The sequence below is a fragment of the Choristoneura fumiferana genome, chromosome 24 (assembly GCF_025370935.1).
Source record: "Choristoneura fumiferana chromosome 24, NRCan_CFum_1, whole genome shotgun sequence".
Taxonomy (NCBI): Eukaryota; Metazoa; Arthropoda; class Insecta; order Lepidoptera; family Tortricidae; genus Choristoneura; species Choristoneura fumiferana.
In genome coordinates, this window is record NC_133495.1 from 3,844,641 (window position 1) to 3,859,063 (window position 14,423).

General features: G+C 38.5%; 2 protein-coding genes, 1 long non-coding RNA gene and 1 pseudogene across 4 annotated transcripts in view; 3 read left to right on the top strand and 1 right to left on the bottom strand.

The window, feature by feature from the left end:
• Positions 1-14,423, bottom strand: part of LOC141441778 (uncharacterized) — a gene marked incomplete in the record, with an annotated part of 65,673 nt that overhangs the window by 28,838 nt on the left and 22,412 nt on the right.
• Positions 738-2,235, top strand: LOC141441779 (ATP-dependent RNA helicase WM6-like; annotated as a pseudogene). Its single transcript, XR_012452850.1, has one exon. The product of XR_012452850.1 is annotated as an ATP-dependent RNA helicase WM6-like (transcript).
• LOC141441913 (venom serine carboxypeptidase-like) lies at positions 6,360-7,837 on the top strand. The gene has a single exon (XM_074106804.1). The coding sequence runs from the start codon at positions 6,360-6,362 to the stop codon at positions 7,728-7,730; it is 1,371 nt and encodes a 456-aa protein (XP_073962905.1). The 3' UTR covers positions 7,731-7,837.
• LOC141441780 (uncharacterized) lies at positions 8,858-13,224 on the top strand. The gene is made up of 2 exons (XR_012452851.1): positions 8,858-9,539; positions 9,938-13,224. It is a non-coding gene; the product is annotated as an uncharacterized lncRNA (long non-coding RNA).

A 14,423-nucleotide genomic window follows, 5' to 3' on the forward strand; every position in this document is an offset into this window, starting at 1 on the left:
GAAGGGCTACTACCACAATACACGTACGAAATTAGTAAATCGAAGTTCGTATCTTACCCACAGAGTACTTTACTATTATTATCGTACCGTCCCGCTGACCCTAATATTATTTAATACGAGAGTGAGAGGGATGGTATGATACGAGCTACGATCGAATTTCGTAGTTCAGGTTGCCCATTCCAAGCTCTAAATTGGGTGACACTCTTTCCCGGCTCGGATATTACCGATCTGTTTTTCGTGACACGCACGACACGCCATAGAAGCTCCTGTCAGTTTCTATGGGCATGTTTTAGACTATCTCCTTCCTCTTTGTGGCATTTACACGAAAAACAGGGCCGGTATTTTCATGTCGGTGTTATCCGGGTCGGGAAAGAGTATCGCCCACTGTCATGACTTTTTGTTCTTGGGTGATTGCTGACAGCGATTGTTTTCAAACAGCAATTAATTTGAGACAAAGAAATATAAAAAAAAACAATAAATAAAAATGTTTAAAAAAAATATTGTTTTCTAAATCTAATTGATAGCACCTAGTTGACTACGCTTGCACATCCATGGCAAGTTTTAACTCTATGGTCACCTAAAATGGTAGAAATAGTGGAAATCGTGGTTTTCTTTCGTGGCAACACTCTTCTCAAGACGCCGCCGACGCCATTATTGTGAAATCAGTTAATTGTGTATACGAAAATAAAATTCACGTGCTTATAGCATTGTATTTTGCATAGCACAGTTATCTTATATAACTAAACCACTAATCATGGCTGACAACGACGATCTTTTGGACTACGAAGACGAAGAGCAGGCAGAACAGCAGACTGCCGACGGAGCGACAGAAGCGGCGCCAAAGAAAGAGGTTAAGGGATCCTATGTATCAATCCACAGTTCTGGCTTCAGGATTTCCTGCTAAAACCTGAAATATTGCGTGCTATCGTCGACTGTGGTTTCGAACATCCCTCGGAAGTGCAACATGAGTGTATACCGCAAGCCGTCCTCGGATGGATATCTTGTGCCAAGCGAAGTCGGGTATGGGTAAGACAGCTGTGTTTGTTCTAGCAACGCTGCAACAGATCGAACCTTCTGAAAACCATGTCTACGTACTCGTTATGTGTCATACCAGAGAGCTGGCATTCCAAATCAGCAAAGAGTACGAGCGATTCTCGAAGTATATGGCTGGAGTACGAGTGTCGGTGTTCTTTGGTGGCATGCCGATCCAAAAGGACGAAGAAGTCCTCAAGACCGCCTGCCCGCACATCGTAGTTGGCACTCCGGGCAGAATACTGGCTCTAGTTAATAGCAAAAAGCTAAACCTGAAGCATCTGAAACACTTCATTTTGGATGAGTGCGACAAAATGTTGGAGTCACTCGACATGAGAAGAGATGTCCAGGAAATATTTAGGAATACCCCCATGGTAAACAAGTTATGATGTTCTCCGCTACTTTGAGCAAGGAAATCCGACCAGTGTGCAAGAAGTTCATGCAGGATCCTATGGAAGTATATGTAGATGATGAAGCCAAGCTGACCCTGCATGGACTGCAGCAGCATTACGTGAAACTAAAGGAAAACGAGAAGAACAAGAAGCTGTTTGAACTTCTAGATGTCTTGGAATTCAATCAAGTAGTCATATTTGTGAAATCTGTGCAGAGGTGCATAGCCCTCGCTCAACTGCTCACAGACCAGAACTTCCCGGCGATTGGCATACATCGCAACATGACCCAAGATGAGCGTCTGTCCCGCTACCAGCAATTCAAGGACTTCCAGAAGAGGATTCTAGTCGCAACCAATCTATTTGGAAGAGGCATGGACATTGAGCGAGTCAATATTGTCTTTAACTACGACATGCCTGAGGATTCCGACACATACCTTCACCGTGTCGCCCGTGCTGGACGTTTCGGTACCAAAGGTCTGGCCATCACCATGGTGTCTGATGAAGGAGACGCCAAAATCCTGAATGAAGTCCAAGACCGTTTTGATGTCAACATCACCGAGCTGCCAGAAGAGATTGAGCTGTCCACTTACATTGAAGGCCGATAGATTTACCATAGCATTCCTTCTAATAAATTTTTGTAATTAAAAAGTAATTGGGTATTTTCACTAAGGTGATTAATTTTAGAATAAGTTGTTTGACGAATTGTAAGAATTCTGTCTACCTGAGTGTAGGGACCTTGAGGTCTGATAGCTCCTAACTTTACTCCTAATATAAGATAAAAGTTGATTAAAGTGACATTTGATATTTGTGATCTCTGACTATTATTTTGTATCCTAAATCCATAACACAAGAATTCTTTGATCAAATAAGGTCTAGATTGAAGTAAATCTACTGGCAAACCACCTTGATAGGACAGTGATGCTAAAACTATAAACAATCAAGCAGGCAGAACGCTGAACTATGTAGCAATCCAAGAAACTCAAAGCTCGTGTCCCGCTACGCTTATCGACCGCGCTGGCGTAAGCGTCACTGTAAAACCACCCTAAATGGCCTTAATACCTAGGACCTTAAACGCATGTAAGCGTTTTGCTGACATTCACACAGTAGCTCAATCACATATGAGCGGTTACTGTAGCATTCAAGAAACTGGGTGGACTTTCCAAAATGCATGAACTCATATCAAGGGATATGTGGCCAAACCTGATAAGTCAAAATAATTGACTGTTGAAAACAAAACAAAGTTTAATATTTCGAAATTATTACAAAATAAACATTGACTTATCAGATTCTACCACACTCATTGATATAGGTAGGTTCAACATAAACTTCCAAAAAAATACTGTGAATACTTACATTGTCATTATTTATAGAATAGAATCGTTATCACTTCAGAAACAGATCATTAAGGCCTCACCAAATAAAATTAATGAAATATACCTAATTGGCAACAAGTCCATATTTTTAGTTTTATTGCTTCTTACACTACACTTACTGAACAAAAGGTATATATTATAGCTAACTAATTTTATCTTTTATAAAAATAAGACTTACACATGTCAAGTAATTAAAACTACCTGTTTTAGTAAATACTTATAAATTGGTAATAAATTAAAACAACATCATTATTACTGAAGTATTTATTGCTGTAACAAAGTATAAACCATTGTAACATGACTCAATGTTATGTGCTAACAAACATTCCTTATTTTAGAGCTTTATTCTTATGCTTCTAGCTTTACAATCCATTGTAAATTAATCCTTATAAAACGTCTTTTCATGAGTGAACCTAGTGATCAGATCCAGGGCCCACTTTGGCTGGTCCCCTGGTGCATTTCTGACCATGATTTCAACCAACTTCCCAGCCTGTTTGACATACCCTATCTCCCCATCAACTTCCATTGATAACGCTTGGCAGTCTTGTACTCCTCGGCCCAGAGAAGTTGAGATTCTTCAAGTAATTGATGCTTAAAGGGTAAGCTACTATTATATCTAGCTGCCCATTGTAAATAACGCAGTAATAATTGTCCAGTAATTCTGAAACCCATGGAGCGACTGACTGCATAACATCTTGTTTCAAATGCTTTTCCACTTCTTTTCCATCATTGAATGGCAAGTCTCCTACATGGATTGCTCGTCGAACAGCGCTCTGCAGCATGGGGCCAAAGTCCTCTCCGTCATTGTAATCTTTTGTATGCAGATAATTGAAGTAAAATTCAAAACCTGTTACATTGTAAAAATAGCTTTTGCCATCAGTCAAATCCCCATTCAAAAGAGTATCAAATGTATTGAATGCATCATCCCATTGCTTGTTCTTGATGTAATTCACAGCTTTGGCTTCGTAATCCTCAAATGTCTTCTGTGCATTCCAGTCAATAAGCCCAATTTGGTACAAATATTTGCTATAAACAAGTTGATGTTCTGGGTCGCTCAAACCATTACCAATTGCTATACCTTTGAGATTAATTTTAGTTTCTGCTGTGGGATTTTTCTTGTGGATTGTATATGCAAGAGCCGGAACATATTTTCCTCCGTAAGACTCACCAGTGACGAAGAATTTACTCTGTTGCAGCTCAGGGAAGAGCTTGAAGAACTGAGTCAATGTGGAATATAGCTGCTCACCTACTTGAGTCTCGTCTGTGCAGTAACCTTTAGGGTCTTTGGTGAAACTGAAGCCAGTGCCAACTGGGTTATCAATATAGATGAGATGGTGGTTCAAAGCCCAGTTGTATTTTCTGCGTTCGAAAGTATTTTTCCGTACTCTTATTGGGCCGTTTTCGGTAAACAAACCGTACAGCGAGGACGCGCCTGGCCCGCCCTGGAGCCACACAATAACCGGCGCCAGTTCCTTGTTAGGCGACATGCTCGGAAAGTACCAGAAGAACTGGTTGGAGTCGTAAGTTTTGTTGACGGTGAAGTAGCCGGCATAGCTCTTGATTCGTAAACTTTCTGTAAAAGGCACGCGCGCCAGTCGCCTGCCTTCAGTGATATTTCCACTCTCGATATAGGGCGTTAGAAAAAGAGGCTCGCCGGCATCGCCTCCTCCTCGCGGGGGCAGTGTGAGCTCCGGATAGCGATGGAAGAAACATTGAGCAGAAACAATTACTTGAAGTACAAAAACCCACAATAGTTTCGCCATTGTGACTGTTAGCGGCTGAACGCCGTCAATAACTGAAGTAAATCACGCACGCGACGCGATTAAAGTTGACCACATATTTCCTCCATAGGTTATCAATAGTCAGTAGGTAATTATAATTAATTGTTATTTTAAAATATGTAAATACGGTTAAGTATCCAGGCAGCTAAATAAAACCAAATAAAACACTAATTTGCAAGTCCACCGAGTCCACGGTGACATTTCCATGACATTTCATTATGGATGGAGCTCGTTTCCAATGTCAAATGTTTCGCTTATTCTTATTTTGTTGTGTTCGTTATGTCAGTAGAAGGTTTTTATGGAAGATAACTTAGAAAAATTACAACGGGGGCGAAGCTGCGGGCAACAGCTAGTACACAATATTTTAGATTATCGCGGTTACTAATTTTTAACCCCCGACGAAAAAAGAAGGGTGTTATAAGTTTTAATTTTGACCGCTATGTGTGTCTGTGTGTGTTTGTGTGTCTGTCTGTGGCACCGTAGCTCTTAAACGGTGGACCGATTTGAAAAGCTGGTTTTCTAGCGATGGACCTTAGACATGTTTTATGTATATCATCAGCTCTTTTGTTCGCTGCGGTAGGAATCTTAGACGCATAATGGGTATTTAGGTACTTTACTTTCAAACATATTTGGAACCTAAAATTTGAAACACCTATGTATGCTATATAACTATGCAAGATTATGGAATTCTCGGCCTGATGCTGCAGCCAGGATATCCAGAACACTAAAGAACTCTGCGAAGAATTCGTTTATCCTTATCCCGCGGGGACTATGCTGATTTCCCGCAAAGTTAGCCTAAGTTAATTTAGTATAAGTAGGTACCTAGTAATTTTTTTTTATCTAAGCGTAGTCGGTGTCGGGGGACCGCTAAGGTTAATATTTTAAAAAATACAACATATGTACTTAATTTAGTTTCCTATTAACCTTAGCGGTCCCCCGACACCGACGACGCTTAGATAAAAAAAATATTACTAGGTACTTTCATTTGATTTGATTGTGTTCAAATCGCTTAACGGTATAGTGCCTATTCAATTATTGGAATTATACCTTTATAGTTTTTGTGGTACTAGTCGTGGCAACGAACTTTTATTCAAAGTTAGGCAGCGGAAGGTATAACTATTTTTTCCGCTATTCCACGCTAGATGGCAGCACATACCTGTATAACCAAAGACCTTATATGTATAAACAACGTGAAACTTACTCGTGACCAATATAAAAAAAATATGTAAACAAAATCTTTAATTTCACTTCTACGCAATCACATCTGATACGACACTATTTCTAGAGCCGGTAGGACGTGTCAGATATTTTTGCGCGCTCCGTTGTGGCAAATATGAATGCAAGTGACTGTACAATCGCCAAACTTGGTAAATTACATTTATTATACAAATATCGAAACTATCTTTGAATTGAGAACAATTTTCCTATTTCTAGACATTTCCACGTAGTCACGCAACCCACTCATGAGAAGGTTTAAGGGGCCGTTATGTAGTCAGATTCGAATTGGGATGATTATTATTCCCATTTCTGTACCTTTTATCATCTTCGCAAATACATAATGGATTTATGGAAGCTTTTTTAATATTAGTATTTCATTACCTAGTAGTTATACCTGTACGTACTTGTGGTGGAGAAATATATAAATTTATTTATTATGTACTTGCCCTACTTGATAATGAAAATATGTAACCACTTAATTTAATTACAAAATGTGGACTATATAACTTCGTTTTAGCAATGCTAGTAGTCTATCCTTATCCAATCGTATATATCTAGTCACCATGACGAGTATTCTTTGGGTATGTTTTCTGTCTCAAGTATTAGCTTCGGCTCGAGGATTCTTTCATCCTTACCCAAAGATAAACTTGGGCGAGCGCGACGGAGAAGACGCTGGCGAGCCTCTGTTCCTGACGCCCTTCATCGAGCGGGGCGACATCGCTCAGGGCCGGCAGCTGGCGCGGGTGACACTCGGCAAGAGTCTCCCCGTCGAAAGCTACGCCGGCTACTTCACCGTCAACAAGACCTACGACTCCAACCAGTTCCTCTGGTACTTCCCGAGCCAAGCGCAGGACAACGGCACGTCACCTGTACTCGTTTGGATGAATGGCGGCCCGGGAGCTTCATCTCTTTATGGTTTATTCACGGAAAACGGGCCAATATCAGTAGTCAACAACACTTTTCGACTGAGGGAGTATCACTGGGCTAGGAACCACCACCTTATCTACATCGACAACCCCGTGGGTGCGGGCTTCAGCTTCACTAAGAATAACAATGGATACTGCACAGATGAGACTCAAGTAGGAGAGCAGCTGTACTCCACCTTGACGCAGTTCTTTAGGCTGTTCCCGGAACTGCAGCAAAATAAGTTTTTTGTGTCCGGTGAGTCTTATGCCGGGAAATACGTTCCAGCCCTCGCTTACACGATTCATAAAAAGAACCCCACTGCAGAAACTAAGATAAACCTTCAGGGCATTGCTATTGGTGACGGCTGGTGCGACCCTGAACATCAGCTCGTTCAGAGCGAGTATTTGTACCAAATCGGTCTCATTGACTGGAATGCCAAGAAAAGAATGAAATTACACGAAGATTTAGCGGCAAAATTCCTAAAAAATCAACAGTGGATGAAAGCAAGCATTGAATTAGATAAAATAACGAAAGATTTTCCTATTAATATTGATGTCTATAACTACATGTATTTAAAAACTCGTCAAGACGCAGACTTTGGGAGTTTGATTCAGCAAAGTGCTTTTCGAAAAGCAATTCACGTAGGAGAACAGCCGTTCCATGAATTTTCTTTTGAAGCAGACGTCGCTTTGAGTGATGATGTTCTACATTCTATCGCGCCATGGATTGCAGAGTTACTGGATCACTATTCGGTAGTGATCTACAATGGGCAACTGGACATCATAGTCGCGTATCCATTGACGGTAAACTTCTTGCGGAACCTGAAGTTCAGCGGAGCTGATGAATACGCGCGTGCGGAGCGGCATCCGTGGATGGTGGGGGACGAGGTCGCGGGCTACGTGAAGCAAGCCGGCCGGCTCACGGAGCTGCTGGTGCGCAACGCCGGACACATGGTGCCCGCGGACCAGCCCGCCTGGGCCTGGGACATGATCACGAGGATCACACACGGCCAACCCTTTTTTGATTAAAAAAGTGTGATCAGAATTCCTGCCAGCCCACAGTTGCAGCGTTGAAGTAACTTAATTTTTGCTATCAAACATTTAGCTTTTGTGAATTGATTGTAATAAAACTAATACATGAATATGACAGAAATCTTACAAAATTTTAAAATAAACTTTCATTTACTGTCAGTTCCTTCGGCAATCGGCACGCTTCAGTGTTTGTCATTCTTAAAATGAATTCTTTTTAAATAGGAATGGATTTTTAGATATATGAAATGAAGTTTGAATTAAATTTTAACTCCTATATACTTTTGTAACCAGTCATACGTATTTTATACGGAATCTTCCAAGTTTAGGTATATTTTATACCTTATGGGCGCTCTACACTTAGTCCGCGGATCACGCGCGATTTTCGCGGAGCGAACTTGCCGCGAATTTAACAACGACTCTACACTCGCAATGGTTCGCAGTATTTTCACAGTTATGTTCGCAACGTTAAATGAAATGGACGTTGAAGTAGCTGTTGCTGCGTCCTAACTTTATGCGCGTTAGCGTACTACAACTATGTACATATTAAAATAAAACACAAATTAAGAAACTGTTGGAATGTAGTATGCGTTTAATGAATCGCAGCGCCATCAAGCGGCGTTGACCGGAACTAAGTAATCAACAGCTGTCAGCCTAGTCTGGTAACGTAATGATAATCCTTGCCTGTAATACTTAATATTCTAATATATCATCTCAAGCTGTAATGTCGTCGTTTTCCTCAATCTATAACATGGTGTCAGAAGTAAAGAAGAAATATATTTAAAGAAACAGAAAGTGCAATCGGAAAGAAAAATCGAAAGTCATCGTCAGGTTAGTCAGTTTTTATTCAAAATTTGAACAAGTCATACTCAACAAAGTCGGAAAAAAAAATGCCAGATAATAATGAAATACACTCGTCAAGGCGCAGAATTACAATAAATAGTCAACTGGAACCACTTTCTTTGCATGGAAATATAGCCATAAACTGGAAAAAATGGTACCAAAGTTTTAAATTGTACATGACCGCAAGTGAACTGTCAGAAGAAAGCGAAAAAAGAAAAGTAGCCGTATTTTTACACATGATCGGACAAGATTCGTTAGATATATTCAATTCATTCGGTGTCAAGAAATTTCAAGAATATTTCGTACCGAGAACGAACGTTACATACGAATCTTTTAAATTTTTTACAAGAAAACAAATGCAAAACGAGTCCGTAGATGATTTCATGACAGATTTAGTGAATTTAAGTAAAACATGTGAATTTGGCACACTTAAAGAGAGATTAATAACAGATATTTTTATATGCAATTTAAATGAAAACTACCAACATGTTCGAGAAAAATTACTATTGGAAACTGACTTAACGCCGACAAAAGCACTTCATTTAGCTAAAACTCTAATTACTACACAGTCACAAGCAGCTGAATTAAATAAAGAAAAACAAGTTTTATATAATTGTCAAGGAAACAAGTCAAGAGAAAGAAGAACAAGTCAGAGCAGGAGCCAGTCAAGAAAGCAATACCCACATAGTCAAAATTACAATGGTCAATCATCCAAGAATATAAATAGTCATAGGTCAAGATCAAAAGATAATCGTCAGTCACAGTCGCATAATTTTCATCGGTCAGCAAGTCAGTCAAGAAGTCAGTCAAGAAGTGGATGTGGAAATTGTGGCCAGATCCATCGTCATAAATGTCCAGCGACTAATGCAAAGTGCAGAAGATGCCTCAAGACAGGGCATTATGAAGCATTTTGTAAAAATAAAATGACAAATTTTATGGAGGTAACTGATTATAACAAAAATGAAGGTGAGAATTTTTTTATAGGAAATCTCAACTCATTTAATAGTTCTCATTGGACTATAACTTTAAATGTCAATAATGTAAATTTTGAATGTATTTTAGATACAGGCAGTGATGCTAATGTAATGTCTTTTGATGTCTACAAGTCATTAAAATTGTCAAATAAAATGTCACATTGTAATGCAAAAGTTACGTCATATTCTGGAAATACTGTCAATATAGTGGGTCAACAATATATTAATTGTCAATATAGTCATAATGGTTGTAATGTCTTAAAAAATATTTTATTTATTATTGCTAATGTCAAATCGCCTACTGTCTTAGGAAAGCATACTTGTTCTGAACTTGGTCTTGTCAAGAGAATTTTTAATATGGAAATGTCTAATGAATGTTTAAATTTACAGAATATTTTGAAGAAATATGACTCAGTTTTCCGTGGTCTGGGTTGTCTACCAGGTGAAATACACCTTGATACCGATCCAAGTGTGATGCCGAGAATCGATGCAGCACGTAAAGTACCATTTTCACTGCATGATAGACTGAAAAAAGAACTTGACAACATGGAGCAACAAGAAGTCATAACCAAGGTCACAGAACCATCATCATGGGTGAGTTCTCTTGTATTAGTTGAAAAAAGAAATGGAAAACTTCGTATCTGTCTAGATCCACGAAATCTTAATCAAGCCATAAAAAGGTCTCACTATCCTATACCAACTAATGATTATATACGATCTAAGCTACAAGGAGCAGCATATTTTTCAACACTAGATGCTAATAGTGGTTTTTGGATGTGCAAACTCAATGAGGAAAGCTCATTTTTATGTACTTTTAACACACCTTTTGGTAGGTACAGATTTAAACGTCTACCCTACGGAATAAATTGTGCACCTGAAATATTTCATAGAATAATGACAGAATATTTTGGTGTACTTCCTGGAGTCATTGTCTATGCTGATGATATATTGGTGTATGGAGCTACACAGGCTGAGCATAATGTCAATTTACAGAGAGTTTTTGAAAAAGCCATAGAAGTCAATTTAAGATTTAACAAGTCTAAATGTGTCTTTAGCGCTTCACAAGTCAAATATGTTGGTCATGTCTATTCAAAAGAGGGAGTCTGATCCAGAAAAAGTACGAGCAATAAAGGATATGCCGTCGCCGTCATGTGTCAAGGATCTACAAAGGTTTTTGGGTATATTAAATTATTTAGGAAGTTTTATACCAAACATGGCACAAGAAACAGAAATTCTTAGGGATCTGTTAAAAAAGTCAAGTGATTGGCAGTGGAATGCTAATCATGAAGCTACATTTTGTCGTTTAAAACAGATTATTTGTCAAACACCAGTCTTAGCTCATTTTAACGTTAAAAAGCCTATTGTCTTGTCAGTAGATGCTAGTCAGTCAGCAGTTGGAGCTGTGTTACTTCAAAATAACCACCCAATTTGCTATGCTTCAAAAACAATGACGTCATGTCAACAGCGCATGGCTCAAATTGAAAAAGAATTATATGCCATAGTCTTTGGATGCCTACGATTTCATCAATACATATATGGTCAAACGGTAATTGTTGAAACAGATCATCGACCGTTAATAACATTATTTAAAAAACCATTGGCAGAAATACCTACAAGATTACAACGACTAATGCTAAAAATACAAGTCTATGATTTAAGAGTAGAGTACAAACCAGGCTCTAAAATGTACATAGCTGATTCATTGTCAAGGGCACCATTACCAGAGAGCAGTCATGATGAGTTGGATGAGGACTTAATTGTTCATGTCAATTTACTCAAAAATAACTTACCTATATCTAAAGACAGACTTGAATGGTTGAAAAAAGCAACGTCAGAAGATGAAACCATGAAATTACTGAAAGAATATTGCATGAAAGGATGGCCTAGCAGCAAGTCACAAGCTAATAAGTTAGTCATACCATACTGGAATTATAGAGATGAAATTCATGTCATGGAAGACCTTTTATTGAAAGGTACTAGTCTGATTATTCCTACAAAAATACGACCAGATATATTAAAAATGATTCATAGTGGTCACCAAGGCATAGATAAATCGAAAAACTTTGCAAGAGGAATAGTATTTTGGCCTTTAATGTCACATGATATACAGAACATAGTAGAAAGTTGTACTACCTGTATGTCAAATAGAAGTTCAAATCCATCAGAACCTCTTATGCCACACAAAATATGTGATTTTCCATGGCAAAAGGTTGGTATTGATTATCTGATGTACAAAAGACAAACAATTGTTGTAATAGAAGATTATTATTCGAATTTTATTGAAATAGCTCATGTCAATAGCACTAATGCCAAACAGTTAATTACAGTTTTGAAGTCAATATTCAGTCGTTTTGGTATACCGTTTGAAATAATAAGTGATAATGGTCCACCATTTAATTCTACAGAATTTAAGCAATTTGTAAAAGAATGGGAAATTGAACACAACACTACAAGTCCCTATATGCCTAAGTCAAATGGTCTAGTCGAGTCCGGAGTCAAAATTGTGAAAAAAATACTTACAAAATGTGATGAATCTGGAACTGATCCTTATTTAGCGATGTTACAGTACAGAACTACAGCAAGAAAAAACTTACCATCACCGGCTCAATTACTGATGTCTAGAACATTAAGGACACAAGTACCTATACATGTAAAACATTTACAGCCAAAAGTGTATAGCTACAAAGAATATGTCGAAAATAAAACAAAATGTAAACAACAACAAAAAAATTATTATGACAAGAAGGCTAGTAAGCTACCAGAGTTGAATATAGGAGACTCTATATGGTTCAAGAAAACACCTGAAGGAAGATGGCTTACAGGAAAAATATTAGAGAAATGTAGAGAACCAAGATCTTACATAGTAGAGTCAGCAGAAGGAGTCAAATATAGAAGAAACCGTCAGCACCTGCGTAAAAATAAAACCACACAAGTAGCAACATCTCCTCCCAAGGCGGTCCCACGGACTGTACCAGTACAGAAGGGAAGGAAAAATAAGGAGAGATCAAATATAATAATAACTGAAACTGAAATAGAACAGGAAGTGGAGACAGGGCAAGGTCAAAGAGAAGAATTTGGACAGAATTTAGATACACAGAGTCAGTCTAGCAACTCTAGCATAATACAAGAAATTGAAGATGTCCCTTTGCCTGCAGCGAACACGAGTAACAGCTCACACTATTCGGGTCCTGGTAGTCGTTCAATTATCAAAACAACTAGATCTGGTAGACAAGTCAAACCACCGGTAAGATTTAATCTGGATTTTGAAATTGACTAAATAAATATTATTGTATTATGAACTTGACTCTATTCTATTGTAATTTAATAATTTAATTTTTAATTGCTAATGTTATTTATGTTTGTCTGACAAAGTTACTGCAGCTTAATTTAATTGTAATGTCTATTTGAATTGAACTAATATGAATAATGATAATTTTAAAATGTCTAATATATAATGTCCTAATTTGTTAATCTTATTATGATAATTATTTTATGTCTATCTTTGCTTTTGTAAAAAAGGAAGATGTTGGAATGTAGTATGCGTTTAATGAATCGCAGCGCCATCAAGCGGCGTTGACCGGAACTAAGTAATCAACAGCTGTCAGCCTAGTCTGGTAACGTAATGATAATCCTTGCCTGTAATACTTAATATTCTAATATATCATCTCAAGCTGTAATGTCGTCGTTTTCCTCAATCTATAACAGAAACGGTGGAGAAAACGAAGGTGGTGGATGACAAGTATCCATCGTAATCGATTTTCACCAATTTCACAACGACGGTGCAGGTCCAAACACTCGGTCGCGGACTGCGAGTGTGGAGTCATATGCACGTTTCGCGTCGCGTTCGCGCTTCGCGCTCCCTTTGACGCGGGACAAAAAACCGACCAAAATTGGGGAACAAAGCGCGAAACCGCGAAGAATATGCGAAACGGCTCTACACTTAGCGTTCGCGCCCTTCGCAGCCATTGCGCGCGATCCGCGGGCTAAGTGTGGAACGGGCTTTTGGCTGCTATTTACTCTTAAACTACTAATTTCTCAAGCAAACTTAGCCGTTATAGTTTTCATTGAAAGTTTGATATACTTACTACCATTCTGAATTTTTTCAAATTTTTTCCACCCACCGGTTTACATTTTAGAGGGGTGGGGGGACGCCCGATTTTGATGAAATTTTTCACTTTAAAGTTGAATATTTTGCAAAAAAATCACTGAATCGAAAAATCGTTTTAGCAAACCCCTAAAGATTTTAAAAGACCTATCCAACCATACCCCACACTACAAGGTTGGATGAGAAAAAAAAATCACCCCCACTTTACGTTTATTTTTTTTAATTTTTATTGTAGTTACCATTTTGTCGGCATAGTTTACATACATATTCGTGCAAAATTACAGCTTTCTAGCATTGATAGTCCCTGAGCAAAGCCGCGGACGGACAGACAGACAGACAAACAGACAGACAGACAGACAGACAGACAGATAGACAGACAGACAGACATGGCGAAACTATAAGGGTTCCGTTTTTGCCATTTTGGCTCCGGAACCCTAAAAAGCAACCTGAGATATGTGTGCATAGGAGAAGTTTGAGTCTAGACGGTGTGTTATAGCACGCAGCATGGAATGCTGAGGACCTGTGTTCAATTCCTAGCGCTGGTTTCTTTTCTGGTTTTTCTGTGCATCCATGTCTCATTTAGTATTTTCGATAATCGAATAACCACAACAAAACGAATAGGTATTAATGCCACCAAAATGAAACGTTTAAAATCGAACGAAATCGACGAGGCAATGACAGCTGAATAAAAGAAAATTAATTCTATACAAGTAAGTAAATCAATTTATTATTTTGCAATTGGGCAATCAAAATAGCAAACTTAAAATGAAA